Source organism: Eublepharis macularius, chromosome 12 (assembly GCF_028583425.1).
Source record: "Eublepharis macularius isolate TG4126 chromosome 12, MPM_Emac_v1.0, whole genome shotgun sequence".
NCBI classification, from domain to species: Eukaryota; Metazoa; Chordata; class Lepidosauria; order Squamata; family Eublepharidae; genus Eublepharis; species Eublepharis macularius.
The window spans coordinates 20222450-20247966 of NC_072801.1; the positions used below are offsets into that span (position 1 = coordinate 20222450).

Sequence of the window (25517 nt, forward strand, 5' to 3'; positions counted from 1 at the left end):
ACCACAGATGGGGAGATCTCACATGTCCAAATGTTACATATAGAAAACTAGCTACCAGATCTAGTGCAGTACTCTGACTTAACAAGTGAATTGATGTTATTTCACTTTGAAATTTCACACACGCACACACCACATCTATTTTGTGTAAGCAGTGTAATATCTCAAGGAGAAGACTTTTCTTCCCTCCAGAAGCCAAGATGTGTACCTGGGGCTTTTATCCAGGCACTGATGAGACTCAGTTCTGCACAGCTTCTTCGGTGACTGTGTCGTGCACCTTCAGGTTGTATCTCAGGACTGAAAAGCAGTAGCCACTTCCATGACAAAGCTTTTGAGCGATGGGATGCGGCTCCCACAGTGGTCCACATGTGTCCCTGCCCCATCAGGTTTAGAACCACAAGAGTAGACAACACTGAATTTGATGGACCCAGTGATCTAAAGGCAGCTTCATATGATGAGACCAATCGTTAAAAGCAAAATGAGCCACCCATGGGCAAGGGAGGGTCGTGACATACTTGGGGAAGGACTCCGGTGGATTTTTAAAAATTAACCAATCAAAAAAGCTATCTTTGAAGAAGACAGAGCATGCTCTCTGTGGCACAAAACGCTGAGGGCAGCCAAGAATTAGTGAGAAGTGGGGAGGGGGAAGCAGCAATAGGAAAATTGGGCCCATTCAGGTCCATTGCTGTTCATAGGAAATGAATCGGAGGGGAAGGATTCCAGATCCTTTATCGCCTCTCCCACTCCATAGCGGCTCACAGGACCCCAGCTTTGTTTGTTTGTCTGGAGCTGTAGAGATGTCCAAAGAGAGACTCGCAGAGAAGCAGAGTAACCGCTCCAAATTTGGAAAGTGTATTAGCGCAAGCTCACCGGCTGCCGAGCAGTATCTCCACTGGCACTGTTCAGCTGAGCATTTCAGGCAGAGGCCATTGTGGCGTGCAAAGACCACAGCCGAGGAAGAGTGCCAAGAAAAAGCTGGCATGCCACCGCCTCCTCCCACAAATATAGCAGAAGGTTCCCTCCCCTTTCAATTTTGTTTTGAATGTCAGAAATATTAATCTTGTCAGAAAAGAGGCGGGGATGGATGGAGAAAACAGAGCCCAAGAAGCAAAACTTAACAAAAGGAAGCCACAACCTAATTTGGAGCGGGGGAGGAATATTTATTTTTAATGCCTCTGGGTGGATTGTTTTGCAAGAGTAGCCTGGGCAGAGGCACTCAGAAGGAAAAGCATTTTGCTCCTTGGTAAGAGACCACCTGGTTGAATTCAGGCCTGCTATTGGGATCAAGAGGGGCGGGGGGGAAGCCCAGAATTCACCAGCATCATCAGCCCTTTTGGAGCCTGCAACAGTTCACTGATGAAAAACAAGGTTGTAGGGAAGAGTTCAAATTCCTCATCCTTGCAGTATCAATCCAGAAACCTTCCACTTTGCTTTCCCTTTTGCCTTGTGCCAACCAAACATCCAATTCCTTATTTTCGCTGTTTTCTGGTTCCTCGAATCAAAATTTCTCCATAAGGTCTATGAATTTTCCCTGTTATTCATGCAACAAGAGATCGGCTACATGATAAGTAAAACAGAGTTGGACTTGCCTGTAACTGATGCTTATTGAGCATTCTTCGGAGCTGTCTCACATGTGAACGGCATATGCACAAGCCCTGCCACAGGCATTCCAAAAGCTGACAGCACAGGGCACTTTTGCACCCTTCAGTGCAGTTTGTGACCATAGTGCCCATACTGTATGTGGGAGAGCACTTCCCTTCCTCACTTCAATAAAGCTGCCACTAGAGACCAAAACAGGAATCCTGAGAACTCACAGTGGGCATAGAGGGAGAGAGGTGTGCCTGCACCAGAGAATACTCAATGAGTATCAGTTATATGTAAGTACAATCATATTTTCATTGCTGTCTTCTGTGCAGCTCCACACAGAAGAATGGAGAGCTAACTTACCAGAAGTGGGTGCAAAGCTCTTAACACAACAAGCTATGGAGGACTACTTTGCCTACAGTAGAAGTCAGTCCTTGAGTCCACATCAACAGCATAGTGGTAGATGGAGTAGACCATGTGGCTGCCCTTTATGTGTCCAGTAGCGAGGATCAATGCAGGACAGTGGGACAGGAATCCTGGGCCCTGGCTGAATGGGCTGTGATTCCCACTGGGCATTCAACATTGGTCATTCATGATAAACCACCTCCACTTGTGGTGCCTGGTGCTGATGGGCTCCTTGAGTGTAACACAGTACTCCCAATATGACCACATCACAGATTTGTACTTCCTGCCTAATAAGTGTGCTCTAGATCAACGGGTGAAATACCACGTTTTGAAAACCTCCTCCTCCCTACCCCCCAAAGCCCCTCCTCCAGAGCCAGCTACAAGGTAAAATGCATGCCCCCACCCCCCGCCAGAAGCCACTGCAGTAATCCCACCAGATAGCATTTCTCCATATAAAATCTCCAAAGCACAGGCTTACTGTAAATTCATTTATGAGTTTAATAACCAAGGTTTGGTTCTCAAGTCCTCAGGAGCTGAACCTTCAAGCATGTGGTTAAATACTTTGCAAGGTCAAGTGAGAGGGTTCAGGGCCTTTGGGACCTAGTTAACACAAGACAAAGTCTCCCCCCCCCTCCTCATTTTAGGCACAAAACTTCCTTTGTAATTAGCCAATAAAAAATAACATCAACAGAATGCACATGCAGTCTTAACATGAAAGAAAGAGCTCCTACAGGGACTCCAGACGGGGCCGCAGGAGTCGCCAGCTGCACCTTTAAAACCAAGCACCTTTGGGAGGCATTTGCAATTTTTAAAAAAGGTATCTTAATGTATTAAATATTAATAGAAACCAACAAAATTAACGTCAAACCCCCCACTGCTGACAAGCAAGAGATGTCAATTTCAAGTATTTATTTATTTTTGTAAATTTTAAATCTTCCCCCCGCTGTTAGTGACTGAAAACGGAGACGAACCATATTGATGGAACTATCCCTATGGGGCAGGTAATATTCCCCCCCCCCAAAAATACCTGTGCAAACTTGGGAGGGGAACCAAAATGCTACAGCTAAGTGATGCCATGTCTGCCGTCTTGCCATCCTGCGCAAGAAAGCTATACAGCAGTGCAGGATCCACACTTGCACACTCAGCTCATTGGCAAGATTACCCCGTAGCAGAAACAGGCCTAGAGGGAAGGCTTTGCAGAACACCTGCCCAGCCAACACTGCGGGAGGAACAGGCTGTCACTGCCGAGTCTGAAGCTCCTTACAAACATCCTGCCCTCCTTAGAACATGACAGAATTGTAAGCAGATTCAGAACGCAGCTCATCTAAGCCATCAACTCATCAAGAGAGAAAGAGAGATTGTGTTTGTTTTTAAATTAAGCATACTTTGAGCCTTCATTGCAAGCCTGAAAATAAAATTTTATACTTAAAAAATGTAGCGTGGAGGTCAGGTTCATTTCCCAAGAAAGCCTCAGCAATCATCCCTTTTACCAAAGGTTTTTTAAATGTTGACATTTTTAAAAGTCAGTTAATTCTGCCAGTGTTAATAAAACTCCCTTTTTAAGGTCACAACAGTTTCAAGCAAGCCAATAGTTCCAAGTACATGTTTTTGTTTGAAAAGAAAAAGAAATAAAAGATAAATTCAGTCCTATTGAAACATCGTTTAAGTCAGCCCAAATCAAGATGCCAGCCAGGTTGCCGCTTAAGGCCATACTTTTTAATAAAATAAATCTTCTGGGCCTTTCAATGGCTGTCTGAGAAGCAGAAACATCAGATTTGTTGCACTGGTGGTGTGCTATAAGATACAATGGTTAAATCTTGGTCTGGAACGCAGTGCAGGAGGGGCTTTGCCAGAAACACAGCAGCAATCAGACTTATCAGATGTAAATTTTCTCATGGAGGTGGAGGGAAGGGGCAGGGAGAAAGGGGGCGACATTAACTACGATTGAGCAATTCAAACTTAAGAAATGGGTGGGAGGGGACAAAATATTAGAGCAAGTTCCAACCCTGGTATGATATACTCGTCAGCCAAAGAAAGTAATACTTTTATACAGAAAGTATAAAAATTAAAGCAGAAGGTTGTGGAGGGTGTTTTTGAAGGGGTAAGAAATTGCCACTTCTGCCAACATTAAGTTAAAACCTTGGAGCATAACTTGCCTTTGGCTTTTAAAGTTAAGTAAAGATGCTTTTGCAGGACTGTGAAAAATATGGTCCTTAATCTAAAAAGGAGAGAGGCTCCCGCTTGGAAAAAAATCAATGGCCTCTACGAAGAGGGGATGCACTATTCTTTTGATGCACTTTGCAGAAAGCATGTACTGGTCAGTTACAGGTCTGCAAGCTGTCAGGAGACCCTAATGCCCGTCCTAATGGTCCTTTTAGCTCTGGAGAAGGAAGAATTGGAGAGAAAATACCTCCACAAGCCTTCTAAGGGGCTGCTATTAGCCAAACCACTGCCAAGTCACTGCTGGGGGTTTTAGGAAAAAACCACACCCCTTTATGGTCATGTTGGGATGCCAAGGGAGTAGAAAGAGCCTGCTGTTAAAAATGAGCCTCAAGTTATGGCTCACTGGGACAGGGGACGCTCTGGGGTCTCAGGAAAGTAAAAGAAGCCCTCTTTAGAGAGAAAGTTGGCTGTTTTGTCTCATGGCTGAATCTACAAAAAGAGGTTACTAAAAGCTCCACCAGATGGCAGGTACAAAGGGTTTTTTTAACCAAAAAAAAAAAAGTCGCCTCATTAAAAGGGGGGGGGCTGACTTATAAGAAGCTAGCCAGGCTATATGAAAGGAAAATGCTGCTTTCATTGGCTTTCAGAGTCTTATTCACCTGGAAATTAATGCGTTTGTAGTTAACAGTTAACACTGTTATCAATTGTGGTACACATCTTAAAATTAATTACAACTTTAAAATAAAAAAATCCAACAATGTAAACAGCATTACACACAGTATAAACCTGTCCTGAAGGAAAAAAACAACCATGTTGCAGAATGTCAAATCTGGCACTGTATAATTTAGCAATGTTAATTTAAACCTCACCAAAAAGGTTTGTTTTTGTTTAAGTTGTGCAACCAAGGTCAAGACATAATTATCTCAAAATCTGAAACCTGTTTCAAAAAAAAGAAAATGAGAAAAATAATTGTTTAACTTGCAAACGGAATCAAACATTCCAGGAAAAGAACAGGAATAACCCAAAACTTTTTTTTTATAAATGAAAGTGCCTAAAATATGGATCTGGTATTTTAGAGCCCTTTCAGGTAACAAGGCAGAGAAAGGTGTAAAGTAGAAAAATCTGGAGCGTCTGTAAATTCCAGAGGAGTCCAGAGCTTACAAATGATGAAGGGTTCAACAGGGGGCGGCCAACATGTTCACGGCCGCTAAGTAGGATGGTCAGCACTGAAGCTCTCTGTCTGTGAAGCTGCAATGCATTTGTCCACCTCTTCCTTTTTTCGCCGCTCCATTTCCCATTCCACAAAGGTGTCGAAGAGACTGGGCCAAGCCTCATCCTCGCTGTAATTGCTAAGGTCTGGCCCAATGACCTGAGTAAAATTGAGGAACATGTTCCACGTGTCCCGGGAAATTCCCTTGATTCCTGAGGGGTTCTCGTTTAAGAAGTGTAACCACTGGTCCAAGATCGGGGGCTTGTTCTGTGTGAAGACTAACTTCCAAAGGGCAATGGCTATTTCTCGGTGGAGCGACCTCTGTCCTTCTTCGGAGTCCAAGCCAAACTGGAAAGTGAACCGGTAAAGATCCTTGAACTTCTCTTCCTGTTTGGCTTCGTTTAAGAGGCAGGGGAATCGGGCACAAATCCCCTCAATGCTGTCCGCGTGTATTGCTTTGCAGCCGTCAAAGAATTCTGTCCTATTACGAGCAAGAGAGAAGCCTATTAGAATGGTTTTGGGGTTTTTTTAAGAGCAGAAGATATGCAGAGTGGGGGGAAACTGTCCCTTCTCCAGGCCCATGTCTGAGGATGGTATCCCCTCACTCAGACAAGGAGGGTTTGATTTTCAAAATAATCTCAAGTGCCAAAAGATAAAGCACAACACAAGCCTCCTTGCACTGAAAAAGTCTTAAAAACCTCACCATGAACACAAAGGTGGAAGGAGAAGTCATAAGGTGTTTTGGCACTGACAGAATTTTTTTTACATCAGCTGCAAAAAGAAACACCTGTGGAAGTTGAAAGCTGGGACCGGGGGGGGGGGGCATCTTTTGCCCAGGTTGGAAACCTAGCACTGTATCATTAGGAGATTTAAGAGAGAGAACCAGAAGATCGATTGTTCTTCCATTAGGAGCTATCAAAGAAAAAAGGGGCCAGTGGACATTTATCTGCCCCTCCTCTGCCTTCATGCATAGGATTGTGCGTGCGTGTTTCTCTGCTGCTCACACTTCTGCTGCAAGGTGGCTAAAGACGTCCAGGACTGGTCATGCTGGAGCCCTCATCCATCTACACCCACCCACCCCTCAAATCTTGTTCTTGGCTGAGTGAACAGGATCACGCTACATTTCATGACAGTGACCTGTTTTTGCGGGGCGGAGATTGAATCCAAAGTATTTTAGCATACACTCAAAACAAAATAGGCAGGTAAGCGGACATCAGTCTAATCATACCGGTGCACAAGATGTGTCCTATGAGAAATTCTCCCATTCTGTCCCCCACCCCCTGCCATACCCTTGGTTTATGTTCTTTTTTGTTGATAGCTCTCTACAACTATTCTGCCTTTTCCAGAACATGCTGCTCCCAAAGGTCCACCTAACCCAGGACTCCATTTCTCACAACAGTTTGCTGGATATCCTCAGAAGGTGTACAAAGGAGAACAAAGCCCCACCTTGTCATTAGCAACTCTTCCCCAATGTATCTGGTATTCAGCAGATCCAGAGGAGTAGCCGTGTTAGTCTGTAGTTGCAAAATAGTAAAAGAGTCCAGTAGCACCTTTAAGTCTACCAACTTCATTGTAGCAGAAGCTTTCGAGAACCACAGCTCTGCATCTGATGAAGAGAGGTGTCGTTCTCGAAAACTTATGCTACAATAAAGTTGGTTAGTCTTAAAGGTGCTACTGGACTCTTTAGTATTTTGGTATTCAGCAGTTAACATGGAGATTCCAGTTAACCATCATGGCTAACAACTGTGGATAGACCAAAGCTCCACAGGGTCTTATTCCATTTTAAAGTCATCTAAGCTAACAGCCATCACTAGATTATCTTGGGACAGCCAGTTCCACAGCCTGGTTAGGTGCTATGTGAAGCAGTACTTTCTGTTGCTCATCTTAGGTCTATTACCCACTGACTTGATCATTTGGCTAGTAAAGTTCTAATATTAAGGGATAAGGAGAAAAAAGGAGGGGGGGAACCTCCATTCATTTTCAGTGTTTCCATCTGTAGTGAGAGTGTGGAAGGAGGTCCTCTATTTGTTTCTTTTCCTGCTCCCAGGTAATTTTTTAGTGTTTTCATTCCAGCTTTTTTTTGTTACCCTTAAAAAGGTGTACGGAGTCTCCAGACTTTGGACCTCTTCATTTTTATAAGCGTCTTATATATAAATAATAATAAATGAGAAATACGAGGAGATATCGAATTTTTAGAACGAAATGGTAAAATGGGAGGGAGGGATGAACAGACAGGAGACAGGGTGGTTCAGAGGATGTGGCCAGAGAAAGAGGAAGGAATCCATCTCTGACCCCTCATTCCTGGCAATCCCAAACACATTAAAGCTATTTTAAAAAATTAAAGCCAGACATCTGAGTGCCAAATTCTGCTTCAGATACCAGATTCTGTCCTTAAGAAGCCAAACCCTGTACCAGTAGAACCTACGAAAGCCTTCAATGATAAGCTCTCTGCATATTCTGCATTGAAAAGTGAAAATCTGTTCTTCAACTCAGCACCCAGAGAGGGTGAACTAATTAAAAACAAAACCTGGATGCATGTCTCTATCCCATAGAGATAGGCTTGAATGTGGCTGGGCAAGTCCCAGAAATCAGCCATGTACGATTGGAGGGGGGGACTTCAATAGCTGAGGGTGTGAATTCCAAGCTGGATGAAGCCCCAGTGCTGTTTCACCACTGGCTGCAGCACTTGGCCAGGACACCATAGACAGGAGAGCACAATGTCAAGAGTCCTTGCTTTGCTAGCTGGCATGTCCCCCAAGTACTTCCAAAGTTGGTGAGTGATGAGGGATGTGTGTGTACGTACATACGTACGTACACACACACCTTTTAAGTTCAGCAGAAGAGCAGCAATCTTCAAACAGCACAATGACAATCAAGAGACAATTTTGGAGGGAAAAAAGGGGGGGTCTCCCCAATGGAGACTAAAAAAACCCCAGATGAATTTCACAGCTGTCCGAGTACAACTGCTGCTTGGCCTAAAAGGGATAACCCACCACACACCCACCTCCGTCCCAGAGCCAGGAAGAGCAGCAAGGGCTGAAACAGCATCCAAGTCACTGTGGGCTTAGGCTTGCTTCCCGCTTGGACAGGGTGGGGGCAAAACAGTAATGAGCAAAGATTTGGACCAGCTATCCAGGTAAGCCCAAAAACAGCGCCCCCCCTGGTATTTACGAACTAACCTTGTGAATTTGCACATGGTAGCTGCTTGGAATTTCCACGCAAGGACAAGCACTTTGAACTCGGTAGGGTCAACACAGAGGTCATTGCAAAAACGTTCCATGCCTTCTTCTAGGATGGCATCTTCCCGTTCATCCTTGTACCTCCTAAATAATTCCTCAGTCCTATGGAGAGATGATTCCTCAGTGCCAGAGACTGGCTCTTTCTTTGCATCCCCAGAGGAAGTCGGCGGGTGACTGGACTCTACAGCAGCCTCCATCTTCTTAGTCCCATTGACAAGAATGTCCCCAGAGGACTTTGCGCCAACAGTGCTGTGCTCTTCTTTGTGGATCGTGCTCCGTTTGCCATGAGTCTTGCTGCTCGACTCCCGGTCACCATTTTTGCTGCCAAGGGTGGAAGAAGGATTCTTGCACTTAGTGACACACTGGCCCATATTGGTGAGACCCCAGCTGTTAGAGCAGTCCCCTGGCTATCACGCACCCATTCCACTGATCTTCAGTAGGCCTCAACATAACATCAACAAGAGTCAGCCAACCTACAGGGTGGGAAAGAGGACAAAAAGATTCAGAAGTGTATCATTTGTCTAAGCCAAGGTTTCCCATCTAGGGTTCCCTGGAATCTTGGGGTTCCTCAAAAAACTCTCAGGGGTTCCATGAGAAATCACGAAATAAATAAATAAAATGTTTGAAATACCATGAAAAACCCCAAATATCCCTTGGAATATTTTTATTTATTTATTTATTTATTTATTTATTCAATTTATATACTGCCCATCCCCAGGGGCTCTGGGCGGTGAAAAGTTAAAATCAATAAAAACAAAAACTAAAATCAATATACAAATAATAAAACAAATTAACAAGGTGCAGTGGTGGGGAGAATCTTCCCCACCCCAAAGGTGGGAGGCCGACATGGCACCGCCCCCTTCAATCACCAAACGCCTGGCGGAACAGCTCTGTCTTACAGGCCCGGCGGAACGATAATATGTCCCGCTGGGCCCGGGTTTCCATTGACAGAGCGTTCCACCAGGCTGGGGCCAGGACTGAAAAGGCCCTGGCCCTGGTTGAAGCAAGGCGGGCTTCCTTAGGGCCGGGGACCACAAGTAAATATTTATTCGCTGATCGGAGCGATCTCCGGGGAACGTACAGGGAGAGGCGGTCCCGAAAATATGCCGGTCCCAACCCACTCAGGGCTTTAAAGGTAAGAACATTGTGGTTATTAAGGTTATAGAAGCTGGCTTTTTAGATAAGATAGATAGCAGCTCTTTACAAATAAATTCTCTTGACAGAAATTTAGCAGTAATTGAATTGTGCTCCCTGCCATTAACTTCTTCTGGCCTGTAAACATTTCCATAGCTAGAGGTTCCTTGGGATTTGAAAAATTAATTTAGGGGTTTTCCTCCATGGAAAAAGACTGGGAAACGCTGGTCTAAGTTCTCTCTTGTAACAGAGTAACAGTTTAGAAAATGTACCAAGAAAAAGTGCACCAGCATTCATCCATAAAGAGGCTCTGTGATACTTGTTTGTGTGTATTTACTTCACTCAGACCCCATCTTTCTCCCCAGTGGAGACCCAACGTGGTTTACATAATTTGCCTCGCCTCCATTTATCCTCACAACAACTCTACAAGGTAAGCCAATCTAACTCAGTACAATCTATTCCAATTGGTGACGACTTTCTAGACTCCCCAGAAGTCTTTCCCATCACCTTCTAGCAAAGATCCTTTAACTGGAAATGCCAGGGGGTCAAACCTGGGGTCTTCTGCATGCATTGAGCCACAAGGCTCCTCCCCTACAAATCCCATCCTTGGTTGCATTTCCACCCACTCCAAGCAGCACACCAAAGATTCCAAGAGGTTTTCCATCTGAGAAACGACCAGCTCAAGCTCCACGTAGCTTCATTGTTGACTACCTTCAAATCACAGCCTGGGACCACAGGTACCTGCTCACCCAAAAGTAGCATCCAAAGGCATTGGAAGGGCTGGCCTAAGATCTTCTGTGTTCCAACATGGGTATATTACAATCTTGAAAACATGTCCCAGAATTCATTGCACGGGTGGAATGAAAGTATCCGCCACGCCGCTAAGGATTCTGGGCACACTGCTTCATACTGATATTCCAAACACCAACTTGGGTTGCCTGCAGTTGGACCAACCTGGATTGTTGTGGGGGAAGGACAGGAAACAGCTGTGCGGGAATAAGAACTTCGGGGGAGGGGGTGTCTGTATCCCTTAGTGATGCCCAATGAATGGATGAATGGCATCCTGCCCTCAAGTCATAGCTGGCTGGGGGTTTCATGGCAAGAAACTAACAGAGGTGGTTTGCCATTGCCTGCCTCTGTGCAGCAACCCTGGTCTTTGGAGGTCTCCCATCCAATCACTAACCACTGTTGATCCTGCTTAGCTTCTGAAATCTGATGAGATCAGGCTCTCCTGGGCCATCCAATAGCATCTCATAAAGACTGTGGCATGGATCATACATGTAAGAAGCTACAATTTGCCATTATGGGAACAAGCCTGGGACATCCTTGGACTCGTGCTCCCCCCCCCCCCCGGGGTCTTCAACATGGCTTTCAAGTCAGCATTTCTGGTTTTTCCATCAAGCTGCTTTGTGATGTCTGAACGTCAAAAAATGGGGATTTTGCTTGTGCTCCTTCCACCAAGCCAGGACTAAACTGGTTAGAATCTTGGTTGGGAAGAGAGAGGAACAAAACCATAGTTTGAAGATGAATACTGGTTGGCTGTAAAAGAAGAAGCTTTTTACATTAAAGAACCATGCGCAAGGTAAGAGTGTACCCTAGGGATGGGGTTGTGTGGCTCACTGGAAGAGCCTTCATTGCAAGCCTGAAAATAAAACTCAGAGGTAGAGCATCTGCTTTCCAAGCAGAAGGTTCCAGGTTCCATTCCTTGAGATTTTCAGATAGAAAAATCTCATGCAGCAAGTGATGTGAAGGACCCTGAAGAGCTGTTGCCAGTCCAGAGTAAACAAGACTGATCGCAATAGACCCGTGGTCTGACTCAGTACAGGGTAGAGTCCAGTGTGTTCTTGTATGCCCACTCACACGTGTACACAGGGCTTTTTTTCCTGGGAAAAGAGGTGGTGGAACTCAGGACCACACAATGACGTCACTTTGGGCTGGCTGGAACAAGGGGGGAGTTTTTTAAAGTTTAAATCGCCCTTGGCGAAAATGGTCACATGGCCGGTGGCCCCGCCCCCTGATCTCCAGACAGAGAGGAGTTTAGATTGCCCTCCACACCATTGGAGCGGTACAGAGGGCAATCTAAACTCCCTTCTGTCTGGAGATCAGGGGGTGGGGCCACCAGCCATGTGACCATTTTCAAAAGGTGCCGGAACTCCGTTCCACCCCGTTCCAGCTGAAAAAAAGCCCTGCTTGTACATTCTACAGAGGCTTCACATCCACTGTGTGGGCCATCTAATGATCAGGCCTAAACCCCTCACTCCCTCCAAGTACCCTTCCCTATGTCAAGGAAGGACTTTTCGCTTTACCTAGAAAGCAACAGAGCTTCTCCCAAGATCTGACTGCCGAGTCCTAATAAAGGAAATTCCTAAAATTCTAACTGTAACATCAGGTTACAAAGAGGTCGATTCATGTATAGAATTTGTCAAAGCCAAGGACTCTGGCCCAGCAATATACTACATTTTTTTTTACAGGAAGCTATTAAAAAACCATAAATGAATTTTAATACCTAAGCATACAAGAAGCTTTACAATACCACAGTTCACATGAAGCCACTGCCAAGTTAAAGCTCCCGTCTCCAACAGTAACATGCACTCATCCATTGCCCTGGAAAGTTTGGGTTTCACACTGGAAATCTAAGCTTTTAAAAATATGCCTGAGAGTTGCAGGGAGGGAGTGGGAGAGAAGAATAAGCAATATTGTAGCTTTTTACTATAAAAGGTTATTATGCTGGCTAATGCCTATGTTCTCAGGAACCTGTTTCAGCATGGCTTGGTGGAGGGGGACCCCTACATTGCCCACCCTCAATTTAAAGACATGGCCCAAAGCCATTAAAAAACGGTGAGCCCATCTAGAGCCTCCACGGCCTTTTCCACATAGAGAAAGCAGGCAACCAAAGGAAGCCAACCAAGTGCTGGCTCAAAGCGAAACTGCAGTGTGTGTTCAACACATCCCTGAAGGGTCTCTGGAAACCTTCAACAGGGCAGAACATGGCAGCCTACCTCGTGGTGGAGGCCACTGGAAGCAGGTTACACCAGAGTTCCGACACATGCCCATCCCCCACTCCCTTCCAAACAGTTGGAGAATAAGGATTTTTAAAACTTACAAGGCCTTCACAGTTGCTGAAGCTTCCTTCCTTGGGCCCATTACAACCTGAGATCTACCAAGAGCAGCCCCTCTTGGGGCATTTGCCAAGTTCATCTAACAAGAACAGCCAGGAAGGAACTCTGAAGGGCTTTCCCACAGATACAAGAAGGCAGGACCTTCTGTGGAGCCCCTTCTGCTGAGTTGCAAGCCCTTATTGACGTAAGATTTGGGGAGGGGCTGCATTTTAGAAGGACTTGCTACCTAAAGAGCAAGGGTACTGAGTCCCCTGCCTCTTTCTGCATGCATACTGACAGCAGTAGCAGGACAGAGGTCATGTCACGCAGAGGATTCCTCCAGGGTTCCAACCCTTCACTTGATCCTCCTCACTATGGTCAACCTCCTGAGTGCTTGGTAGGCATCTCCTACCCTGGATCTCTTGGCCTCCTACCCAAGTCCTGGTTTTGACACCACTGAGGCCATAACTCTGGCTCCCTCTCTTCCCAGCACATGACTCTTATAGCACATGACTTCCACTCACAGGCTTGCAGACCCGTGGGCCACTGGCCCACAGAGAGAGTCACTGAAATCAGAGATGGAGATTTTAACCACGGTTCTGTAAGACTTGCTTGTTCAGGTTGGCCTCCCATTCACCCACCCACCCCCAACTCAGAATGGGGGAGACCCCCCCAAACTGGCCCACTCTGATCTGAAGTCATGGTTCAGCCCCTTGCAGAGACCCTTGCATGCAGGTGCATTGAATACAACGTCACTAAGTGCAAAGATTTGCGGATTAGAGCCCAAATCTAACTCTGGCTTTAAAAATGGGAAAGAAGAAGACAGCAGGGATTTGTTTAACACACATAACAAAGCAGAAATTCTGCCCAAATCAAGCACCCCCCCCACCCCACACACACATGACTTAGTGAGGATCCCAAGCAGAGGGCTTGGGATCTGTTCAAGTCTTGGCTGGTCAGGGGATGAGCATTCTATCACGCCCTGAAGACCACCCTAACCCTCTTCCTCTGGCCTACTCCAATTTGAGACATCAATGGAGCAATGCAGTGCTTTGTCTTATGGTCCTTCTACTGTGTTCCCCCCCTTCTTCTTTGCCGTTAAATTAATTCAACAATTTCTTTAAGTATCCTGAGCCAGAAAAGAATGCCTCACGCATCAAGAGGAGCATTCGATTACTATTTGTCACATGGCCACCCCAAACCAACTAGGAGATGGGAAGATGGTAGCCTGAAGGCACCCTTTGATTTATGTCACATCTATACGTCACACTCTCTTTGTGAACAGTTCTGGACCAATCAGATATTGAATTCTAACATACATGTTGCGCTGGTGATTCAAGTTGTGTGCAATGACTTGCACACCTTCCCCTTCTTCCCACAACATACGGACATCAAGCCACTGTGAACAACTGAAGGCCAGGGAGCCAATTATAGTAATTGGACAGTACCCAAATTGGACTCTTGTGGAAGAGAGAGCCTGAACTGCATGGATTAACATACAAACGCAACTCCAGACAGCACCCGTACTCCAGGGAAGACAGGATGGTTATCTTGGTGTTAGTGTGTTTTATTTGGTACAGTGGCACCTAGGGCAATATTGCATCATGCTCTAAGTAACTTTGCAACAACATTCACATTTCAAAGATCACCAGGTCGCGTTGCTTACATGTACTTTAAAAAAGAAGAATTCACAGCCAGCCCAGTATCTTCTCAAAACAGAGCCAGTACACCCAGTATAGCAGGCTCACCCAGAAGAGAGAGCAATCCATATGGTGCACATCAGCTGCTTCGTGTATGCAAAACGGCCTGCCGTGCAGTCTAGAAAAGTGGATATTCAAGCAGTACGGGTTTGACTCTCAAGGGAATTGGTTCAGGGCTTCCCATTTAGCAGGTAGTGATGGCCACCAAATCTATTCCTTTGCAGCCACCAAATCTATTCCTTTGCTTTTCGTGATTGCTGTCAGATGTATATGGCCACCTATGCAGTACTGGTTTGACTGTGAAACTTACTGCCGTTCACGTCTTTTTTTCTCCACACTTCTTTACCCAGCTACTCGCCACCACCAAGCATGCTTCCGATCCAGCAATCTCGAACAGAGGTTAGCAACCTCCTGTTATTCATTTATTCGTTTATTCGTTCACTTTATTTCTCACTTCATAACTAAAGAAACTACATCAACATTAAGAGCAACACACCGACCAAGAGTCAGTATAAAAAAGGAGAACCTCATAACTGAAAATATACAGTTAACATTACTGACAATTGACACATAATCCATAAAGTTTCTGTAGCCCCAATACAAGTCCTATACTAGGAAGTGGCACACATGAGGCCTCGCAGTCACTACATACTGGAGCAACCTGCATGATTTACTGCATCAGCATAAATATGCTCACGGTTTTTTTTTTTAAACTTAACGATTTCATTTTTCTTTCCTTTTTTTAAGAGCCATATTTGGTTCTGAAGCAACTCTGACCCCATAAAGCTGCAGACCCCTGCTCTGGAAGATTCAGCATGCATTTACAGAAACAGTGCAAAGGAGAATTCGTCAATCCAATGAAGTCTCAGGGTATCTGCCTTCGCATGTGTCTGAATAGCCAGTCTACAGAATACGAGCAGAATCAATCACAACAGGAGAAAAGGGAGAATCCAAATCACTGGTCGGATTCTTTTCACCTTCTGGTAGTTCGAAAAAAAAGAGACCCCCACAAAGGCCACTGCACACCACATCGGCATTCCTCGAATTTTGTGAACTCTGGTCCTAAGGACAAAAAACTAGAATAAGATCGATGCCCTCCCACCGATGGGTTTCAGATGCAAAATTTACATACGCAGTTTTGCATGGGCACAGAGTGAATGCTTAAGCTAGTGGCTTACAAAGAAGCCCCCCTTTCTACTGTGCTGTGGTAAAATGAAAAAGAAAAAGCAAAAGCACTTCATTCAGAGATGGTGTTGGTGTCTCTGACTGACACCACCAAGAGGCAGCTTTGAGGTTTGGGCCTACAGAGGATGGGATCAAACGCAGAAATACTAGAGCAACACACGACTTTTGGTTTCCAGAATACTCAAGTTCATTCAACAAAGTATTAAAAAACCACAGAAGAGAGAGAGTTATAGGGCAAAAACCAAGTCCAAGATCAGAAAGAACAAGCTGGGGACCCACAAGCAATTTCAGGGAGCAGGAAAAGGGTATTTCTGAAAATCCTACCTTCCAAAAATCATTTCTGTAGAATTCGCTAAACTCTCAGAAACGTGAGCCGGTTGATTTCTCTCTCTTCTGGCCCCTCCCCTTTAATTGGCACAGGGCTGCACTCAACATTCTGGTCCTTTTGCAATATTTTCAGTTCCCATTAGGCAGTTTGTGAATTAACGAAAGAGGGGGAGAGTCTTATCTTTTCTGTATACCTGTGGGAAGCCCAATCACCCTACTGTCACCATCCACACAAGGACCAGCCTGTAGATGTTATGATATTAGAGAGCCTCCTTTTTCCATAGGAGGGATTCTTTGGTGGGAACTCTGCCGTCTTAAACATCTTGGAGAAAGGGGGAGACATAAGCCACAAAGGAAAATTAAACAGGTTTGTGAAGTAGGCAAGTCCTTAGCTGCAATTCAGAGGAGAGACCTGGTGGCCACCAATGCCTCAAGGATTGCCAAAGTGCCAATATGTTGTTCACTGCAAGCAAAAATAATCCCATTACTATCTAGTTTCAAAGCTACTTTCAATTTCTTACACAAGTTTAATTTTCTATTTGAGATTAATTAAAACTCTTCCTTCCTGAGGGACCAGCCAGCACTCTTAATTAAGAATGTCTTTTTAAAAGAAAACTAACTCTCGCTCATGCACGAATACAAGAACAAAGCACCAGGTTATCTTAATTTTATTCCAATATTTACACCCTGCCTTTCTATTACAACCTTCCAGGTGGCTAACAAAAACTTCACCGAGAACTGAAATCACTTGAACGCAGCACAACATAGCGAAGGCAAGGCAGAACAACAAAAAGATGACGGCAGAGACAAGCAGCCACAGCAATCCCTAGCAAAGCATCCGAGATATTTCAAAAGCCCTAAGTGTTAACAGGGAAGAAGTGAAGAAGACCTTCCTCGGGAGACAGTTCCACCACACTAGCGCCATTGTGCTGAATATTTCAGATGCTGGCGAACTCTGAGGAGGATCCTAACTCAAGGCACGGATTTTTAAGGTTCTAGAGATGGAGATGATATACCCCTTCAGAGAGAGAGAGAGAGAGAGAGGTGTGTGTGTGTGTGTGTGTGTGTGTGTGTGTGTGCGTGCGTGTGTAAGTATAAGTTGCCTCTACTTCCACCCCAACCACTCCACAAATATATGCCTTGCTAAACCCTAAAGGAAAGATTAGATTCTGTAGTCTTAGAACCAAGGGAAGGGTAGAGGGTGGGCTAAATTAGTCTGCATGAACTTACTTCATATTGAGGCAGGCTGCTAGTAGGCCTCCCGTTTATTACCAGCCCCCAGTACCAATTCCTGCCCCCTCCCCCGTGATTTGAGGAGCAAGATTAAAAATGGGCTCTAGGAGGCAGCCTAGAGCGTCACCCAGAAGTGACATCAAATTCCACCTCCAAGATATCCTGGCATTTATCAAGGCAATGTTGGAAACCCCAACTATTGAGTCAGGGACTGAACCTTATAAGAACATAGGAAGGGCCATGCCAGATCGGACCAAAAGCCCATCCAGTCAAAGCATTTTGTCCGCACGATGGCCGACCCTCTTTCTCTGCATTCAACCACTCCCTGGCAATGCAAGACTGGCGGACAAAAAAACAAGTTGCTTTTCTGTGCACCTTATAGTGCTACCAGGATATATTTGTAAGCAACAACTCTGCAGGGAATCCAACAGTTGCTTGTTAATAGTTCTCCCCAGCTAAACATAATGTCCCAAGAGCAACATCCAAAGCAACCATAACCACAGCACAGAACAGTCCTGAATCATTCCAAACAACGGCCAAGTACACACACACGCTGTCAAGAGGCCTTGAAGAAGCAAGCAAGAACCAGAGTGAGAGCAAGACTTCTCTCCCCCAAGTGAAGAGGGACTGAAAGAAAAATAAGATGGTGCACAAGCCCCTAAAAGCTGAATAAAACATAAAAAGCAACCTCAAGGCAGCAAGCAGCCCAAAGATCTCACAGCCATAGGGCCACTCACGGTTGCAGTCCATCCTACCTCACAAGGTTGGCATTGAGGGACTATATACTGCCTTGAGTGATTCTTGGGAGGAAGGGAGAGGTACATATAAAGTGCTTAGAAAATCTTGAAGATGGGAGGTGTAAGAACCTACGAAAAGGCCTGCTTGACCAGATTACTGGTCTGCCTAATCCAAAATCTTGTTCCACACAGTTACCAACCAGTTGCCCTCAGAGTGCCAAGAAACAGGAGACACAGGCCTGATATTGCCACCTTGGCACTGGTGTTCAGAGGTTACTGCCTCTGGATGTGGAGGTTCCCCTCAGTCTCCATTGCTAGTAGCGCCCCCGATAGACCTCTCTTCCTGTCTAATCCCCATTTGGATCCATCTATGCTTATGGTCATCACTTCCTTCCCTGACAGTGAATCCCACTCTTTAGTTAGTCACTAAGTAAAAGAGTACTTCCTTTAGCCCATTATGGCTCATCAGCTTCACTGGATTCCCCTCCCTCAGTTCTGGTATTAGGGAACAGAAAAACAGTTATTTCTATCCACTTTTGCAACCCCCTCATGCATAATTTTATCATGTTCCTCTGCTTTCTCCTCCATGATCACTTTGATCGCCCCTCTCCTGTGCTGTTTCCAGCTCTGCGCTTTCTTGTTGAGATCACCTGGTAAATTCTGATGCACCCTCAGTGGAGGGGTCCTTCCAGAAAGCTCCATTTTTCCTCTTGCAATAATTATCTTTGAATTCCTGCCTAAACAGCGCCCCCATTCCCCAATCAACCAAGGAAAACACTTGGAAACCACCAAAGCTGCCCCATCCAATCTTGCCCAGTGAAAGGAATGGCTACCCTGTGTCAGCAACCCGCTGGCCAAGCAGCACATTATCATCTGGTCTATGGCAAGAAACAAAAAAGGCCTTACATGGGGTCCTCAAAAGCGGAGGAAGACATCACCATGATTACTTCTGCTCTGCTCCCAAATGTTCTGGCCTCTCCATGGAATGCTGCAAAAACAGGATTGTTTAGAAACCCTGGAAGGACAAACAGCGAGGGCCTCACGTGTACAAAAGGCCCAACAGCCATGACACAACTAGTTCAAGAAAAGGCTGCCTGCCTTCATCAAAAAAGAGAGCCCTCTGGGGTCCTAGTTGATCAGGAGTTGGGCCCCAGGGGTGTCAACTCCCCGCAGCTATCTATGCAACTCATCGCTAGCTTGCAGCTTGAATCTTGTAGGGTACAGAAATTTCTAACAGTGGGAGAATACAGCGGTGTTTCATTTGGCATTCCCTCAGTGATCCCTCCTTCATGCTCCATGTTTAAATTGTTTTAAATGTTTTAATTGTTTTTATGCCTTTGCATGTTTTATAACTCTGGTTTCATTTTAATGATATGCTGTTGCTGTTATTTTAATGGATTTAAAATGTGATTTCATTATGCGTGTTTTAGTTTGTTAGCCGCCCTGGTGGCCCTTATAAGGCCAGAAAGGTGGGATATAAATTTTGTTAAAGAAAAGAAATATTTTGAGTTCATGTATCTGCCAGAAGGCAGACAGGAGAGCACATGGCCAAAGAGAAACTAAGAATATGGGGTGAGGCTGAGAATGAATGACAGAGAAATGGTGTTGCATGGTTTTTCACTCAGATTCACTCCTCGGCTTCTCCAGTTTGGATTAGGAAGAGGGAGAAAACATGCCACACTCTGTGCAATGTGGATGCACAGAGTCAGTGCCTTGAAGCCAAAAAGTAAGAGTACAGAGCACCGTACAGGAGAATCGCATGTTTACTCTGAGCTCATCTATATCACAGATTTCCGTTGGTTTTCATCAGATTAATTCATCACAGATTCCACCTCCCGCCCCCAAAGAATCCTGGGGACTGGCAGGGGTACCACAAGCCCTCCATTACAAGATCCCTGAAAGAGCTACAATTAAGGGCTGGATCCTAAGGTTCTTTCAGTTAGCAGTGGTAGCAGTGGCAACAGACTTCCACCTGTTCCTTCCCCCTACCGCCTCTCCCCCCTCCTCACCAGCACAGCAAGCTGCCGTGGAAAGGGGAAAGCAGGAAGCTTCTGAATGCAGCTTGCAGTAGGAGCAATAGAGGCATGCCCTCTTAGAGCCAAGCTACAACTGATGCCTGACACAGATTGGACACTTGTCAGCTTCCCTCAAGTTTTGATGGGATGTGTAGGCATCCTGATTTTACAGCTTGGCTCTCCATTACAGCTGCAAAACCAGGATGCCTACATTTCCCATCAAAACTTGAGGGAAGCTGACAAGTGTCCAACCTGTGTCAGGCGTCAGTTGTAGCTTGGCTCTGAGAAGCATGGGAAACACTTCCATTGCCATAACCAGGGACTCGGAATTCCCACTGGGAAAGGGGGCAGGGTGTATTGCTGAAAGCAAGCTCAGAGCCAAAACATACGTTAAGAAATACCTAGGTTCAGCACGTGTTCTCTTACCTCAAGGTTTGCCGGGATCTGTAGGCGTCCTGGAAACTTAAAGTTTAGCATTTACAGAGCAGCAAAAAGGGGAAGGGAAATACAGGCGCCTGTATTTTAAGCTTTAAGCTTCCAGGACGCCTTTAAGCTTCCAGGACGCCTACAGATCCTTTAAGCTTCCAGGACTTTAAGCTTCCAGGATGCCTACAGATCTTTAAGCTTCCAGGACGCCTACAGATCCCGGCAAACCTTGAGGTAAGAGAACACGTGCTGAACCTAGGTATTTCTTAACGTGTGTTTTGGCTCTATGAAAACAGAGATTGGGCAGGGTAGAGGACAGAGACAAACACTTGTGTCAGATGTGTGTTGTGGCATGGGCAAAAGACCACAACTGTCAAAGAAAGGAGGGGGATAGGTCCCCAAGTCACACACAAAAGAAGTTGGTTGTCAGGCGCACACAATCCGGGCCAAATCCTTTTTAAAACTAGTGACCGCCTCATTTCATTACTGCAAGCCTCCCCCTTTTCCCAACGAGTTCAGGGTTCCTCCTGCCACCCTTTTAGTCTAACAACCTTGTGACATAGCTTAGGTTGAAAGAGAATGACTGGACCAAGGCCACCCAGCATGATTCATGGCAAGCAGAGCTTTGAATCTGGGTTTCCACAATGGTTAATGCTGGAATAGGATGACACCACACTAAATCTCCTCATCTTGCACCCATCTGCTAGCCAATCCTCCCAATGTGAGCTCTTGCTTTCAAGGCCTAACACACCCAACCCCATGATATTTTTCAGAAGAGAGCTTGACAATGAAAAACTGATGCTTCACATGAATAAAGTGGTATACAAAAGCCTCCAGGCATGGCCTGAGAGAGAGGTCACAGTCCCATCTTAATTTGGGGGTGCAGAAGGGTTCCCAAGTCGAACCTGGTTTCTTTGCAGCTTCAGTGGACTTAGCAAGAAAGAGCCAGCACCAATGCCAAAGGAAGAGCGAGATCTATTTTCTCCCCACCTCAGCAGACTTGTAAACACACTGCAGCACACCAGGCACCAGCCACAGGAGCATCTGCAGCAACGGCCAACAATGAACTTGCACTTAGATTTTGGATTCCACTGTGTTGCTAATTGTTCAGCCATTGATAACTTTGATGGCATTTAGCTGCAGACCAGACTGGGGAGGGACAGGGAGAAGGGTGGGGAGGGAAGAGAGAAGAAGGGTGTGTGTGATAAGTCACTGTTCCTAAAAATATTTCTGAAGCCTGATTAATTTTTGGAGAGGTGGATCTAAATATATCTCCACAAAGATGGGCTATGATTGGGTAGATGCATCTACTGGCTGCTGGTTGGGAGGGGGGAGGAGAGAGAAGAGGCAGGCCAAGACGGAGATGACCCTGCAGAGCAGGGCTGTCAAGTGACACCAACTATGGCTGGCCATTGCCTCCTGGCCACCAGGACTAGTCAACCTGGAAATCCAGCCTGGCACCATTCGGGTCGTGCCCACAGCTCTGCTGCCCTTTTCATGTACGGGATTGACTGGCTCACCCAAACTGAACAAGGAGAGCTGGCATGCCGAGAATCTGACTACCTGTTAGTTGGCCAGGGCCCTTCATGAAGCCAAGACCACCATGTATGTCAGCAGCACACCTTGCTAACTTCACAATAGTGTCCTTCATTGGCATGGACAGAACACTGCTTGCCCTTTAACCCTTTCAGCCAACCCAGCAGTGGAGCAAAGCTTCTTGCTACATATTCAGACATCTCTGATGAGGTAGAACTAGCCTGTTGCTTTTGAAGCACAACAATCTTTGAAGTCAGACTTTTATTTCATAGTTGCTTTTTTAAAAATTAAAACTAGGCTGCCTCCTGATTTTCCAGGTTAAAAGCCAAAGAGAATTATTCAATGAATCATTCACATTTATTAAAGAAAACAATAGTTGTTGCAATTCATAAGCATTTTTTTTAAAAAAAATTACATGCCATCATTTAATTGTTTGTTTCTTAATTAGCAGTAAGAATCCAACCTGTGGTTTTGCCTTCAATATACTTGACTGAGATGTTGCTGGAAGAGGAAACAGATGTGGCTTGCATAACAGAGACCTGGTTGGAGGAAAATGATGTTGTGTGTCCCAACTAACTCCGCCTGGCTATGCAGTCCTATACTAGCTTCGCAATGGTGGCCAAAGAGGAGGGGTTGCTATCCTTTGTGAGTCATTCAACTTCTGCAGACTTCCAGTACGAACTGTAACTGGCATTGATTACGTGCTCCTTTCATTGGGAACTAAAGATAGACTGGATATTCTGCTTGTTTACCAACCACCAGCACCCCACGCGTGAGCTGGCAGAGATGCTCTCAGATGTAGCACGGGAGACACCTATACTAGGGGACTTCAGCATTCATGCTGAATGCTCCTCATCAGGGCTGGCCCAGGAATTTATACATCCCTTGCAGTCCTGGACCTCTCACATAGTGACAGGTGCCACATCTGAAAAAGGCCACACCTCAGGCTTAATAGTTTGCACTGAACCTTTGAAGGAAGGTCTTGTTTCGGGGCTGCATATTCCACCATATTATCTACTGAAGGCAAAAGTGAATATGGCCCCAACAACTGCCCCCCCCCAAATTGAGGACCTATTAAAATGATTCACCCACAAAGGCACATGGATCCTTCTAGATTCCAAAATACCCTGGGGGATTTTAGGGTTCCAAACACTTGTTCTATTGAAGCTGCTATCTAAGTCACTGCAGGCTACAGTAGAGATCTTGGGTCGCTGCCTGACAACTGTGGTTAAATGGCTGAAAGCAAATAAGTTGAAGCTGAAACCAAACAAGATGGAAGCGATGCTGGTTGGGAAGGCAGAGATCTTGAAGGACACTGTGCTCCCCACTTTTGATGGCGTTTGTCTAACCTTTGCAGACTCAGTTAAGATCCTAGTGGTTAAACTGGATCTAGTGCTACTGCTAAAACAGCAAGTTACTGCAACTGAGGAGACACTGGAGCATAGGAATGCTATGGGGGAAGGCGTGAGGGGGAATGGGAGGCTGGTGTATCAGGACAAAGCAGTGCTTTCAGCTCGGTAATAAAGTGAGTAATCACCCACCAACAGGAGGCAAAAGCAGTCTGCTCTCAAGCCTAACCTCTCCCCATCCACCCGAAAAACTGGGAAGACTATAAATTAGCTTGATTTCCTCTTTGGCATTCCTCAAAGTGATCGCCTTACCTTATGGGGAAAGAGCTACTGGTTTCTAGAGCTTAGTAAAAGTCAAGGCTCCCCAACAGTTCTCAAACAAGAGGGCTCAGCTCTGAAAGAAACATTTCTGAGAAGGAAGAGAGTGAGTTTTCCTGTCATCTCTTGTGTACTTGGGATTAGAGGGTAGAACTACCAGATTAGCTTGAAGTCTGCCGTCTCCAAATTCACATATCCCTTTCAAAAAAACACTCTTCTCAATGGGCCCATGCTCAAATATACAGCCCCAAGGCTCACTCCACCTCCCACTGGAGGAGCTTTAGTAAGATAAGCTTGCCCCACATGTACTTGCCAAATAAGGCAAAAGGCACACTGGCTAACCTGGAAGAGCAGCAAGCAAGCTCTACCTCCAACCCATAATCAGGCACAAGGTTCTATAAAGGGAATTTGCCATCAGTCCTGGAGGAGATGCCAGGGGAGCCACTGAGAGTTTGTGTTAGACATTTCTAGAGCATGCAGTGAGACCCTTCCAACTGGCTGCATCCACAGCCATACTACAAACCAGAATCTGGTAAGCCATCTCCCAGCCCCCATTCCTCACAATCCCAGTTTTAGTGAGTCTGGTAACAGCAACCATGTTTGCTCCAACTGCCTCTCAGAATCAGCGCAGCGGGGAAGAGACTCTGGACTATGACCTGGGAGACAGAAGTTTTCACTCCTATTCAAGCCATGATATTCACTGGGCAGTCTCAGGCCGGTCACTCCCTCTCAGCAATCGTTTATCCTCACAGGGTAGTTACAAGGGGGAAAGTGGGGGAAACCAGGACTCAAGCCACACTACTTACTTGCCAGGCCTGTCATCTCACCGCTTCTATTAATACCACCAACATTTATTTAGCATCATTGCAACATGTGTTTATTTAGGCGCCGAAGCATAATCAAGCTAGCAGGTCCAACATCAGGAGGAGATTTAAGATTTCCTTAAGCGATCCTGTCTAGACGTCATGTTGGGGGCGGGGGGGGGGGGGAAGAATAGGATTAAAAACAGGGACTGTTCTTTTCTTCTGTGGCATCTGAACAGAAGACACCTGCTCAGCTATATTCTTTAAAAAAGCATGCCAAGAAGGGTGTGGGTGGAGAACAAGAGGAATGAAACCTTATCACATGGTTCCAATTTGTTTCCAAAGGGAAACTGAATTTATTACTAAGGAGGTGCAACACCCTTGCAAAAGCTGTGTTAATTACAGGATAAATTTAGCCACTGAGAACAGATTGAGGATCAAAGGGAAGAAAAGCATCTAAAAGAAAGGGGGGCAGGAAAAAATATATATTATATATATTGCATGAAACTGAAAGCCCCCTGCTAGGTTGCTCCAACCCAATTTGTGCATGTCTCTACTGTCAACCAAACACATACCACACACACACACACACCCCATACAAGAGTCTCACAAACACATGGGAAAGACAGAATGAGACTTTCAACTGGGCCAGCATTCCACTCCCCCCCTCCAAAAAAAGACAAATATTCCTGATCACAGAGCTAGTCTAGCACAAAGAATAGAATACTTAAATGACATCGTTCAAAATCTCCTGTTCTTTAATAACAACAACAACATTCGATTTATATACTGCCCTTCAGGACAACTTAATGCCCACTCAGAGCAGTTTACAAAGCATGCCATTATTATCCCCACAACAAAACACCCTGTGAGGTGGGTGGGGCTGAGAGAGCTCCAGAGAACTGTGACTCGCCCGAGGTCACCCAGCTGGCTTCAAGTGGAGGAGTGGGGAATCAAACCTGGCTCTCCAGATTAGAGTCCCATGCTCTTAAGCACTACACCAAAATGATACAAATTTGGGGGGGGGTATCCTAAAGGCAAACCACTATCCTAAGCAA

The 25517-nt window shown here is 45.5% G+C and overlaps 1 protein-coding gene across 3 annotated transcripts in view; it reads right to left on the minus strand.

Annotated features, from left to right (window-relative positions):
- Positions 1–2460: 2460 nt before the first annotated feature.
- DCUN1D3 (defective in cullin neddylation 1 domain containing 3) overlaps positions 2461–25517 on the minus strand; it is a 40054-nt gene continuing 16997 nt past the window's right edge. For 2 of the 3 annotated variants that reach the window (XM_054995661.1, XM_054995660.1), the window contains exons 2-3: positions 8539–9071; positions 2461–5840 (exon numbers count right to left, since the gene is read on the minus strand). In XM_054995661.1, the coding sequence (XP_054851636.1) occupies positions 5357–5840; positions 8539–8969 (915 nt within the window). In that variant the 5' untranslated portion in view covers positions 8970–9071 and the 3' untranslated portion in view covers positions 2461–5356. Of the gene's footprint in view, positions 5841–8538; positions 9072–18918; positions 19002–25517 lie in introns of those variants that run through there. The other variant, XM_054995662.1, reaches the window with a different exon arrangement.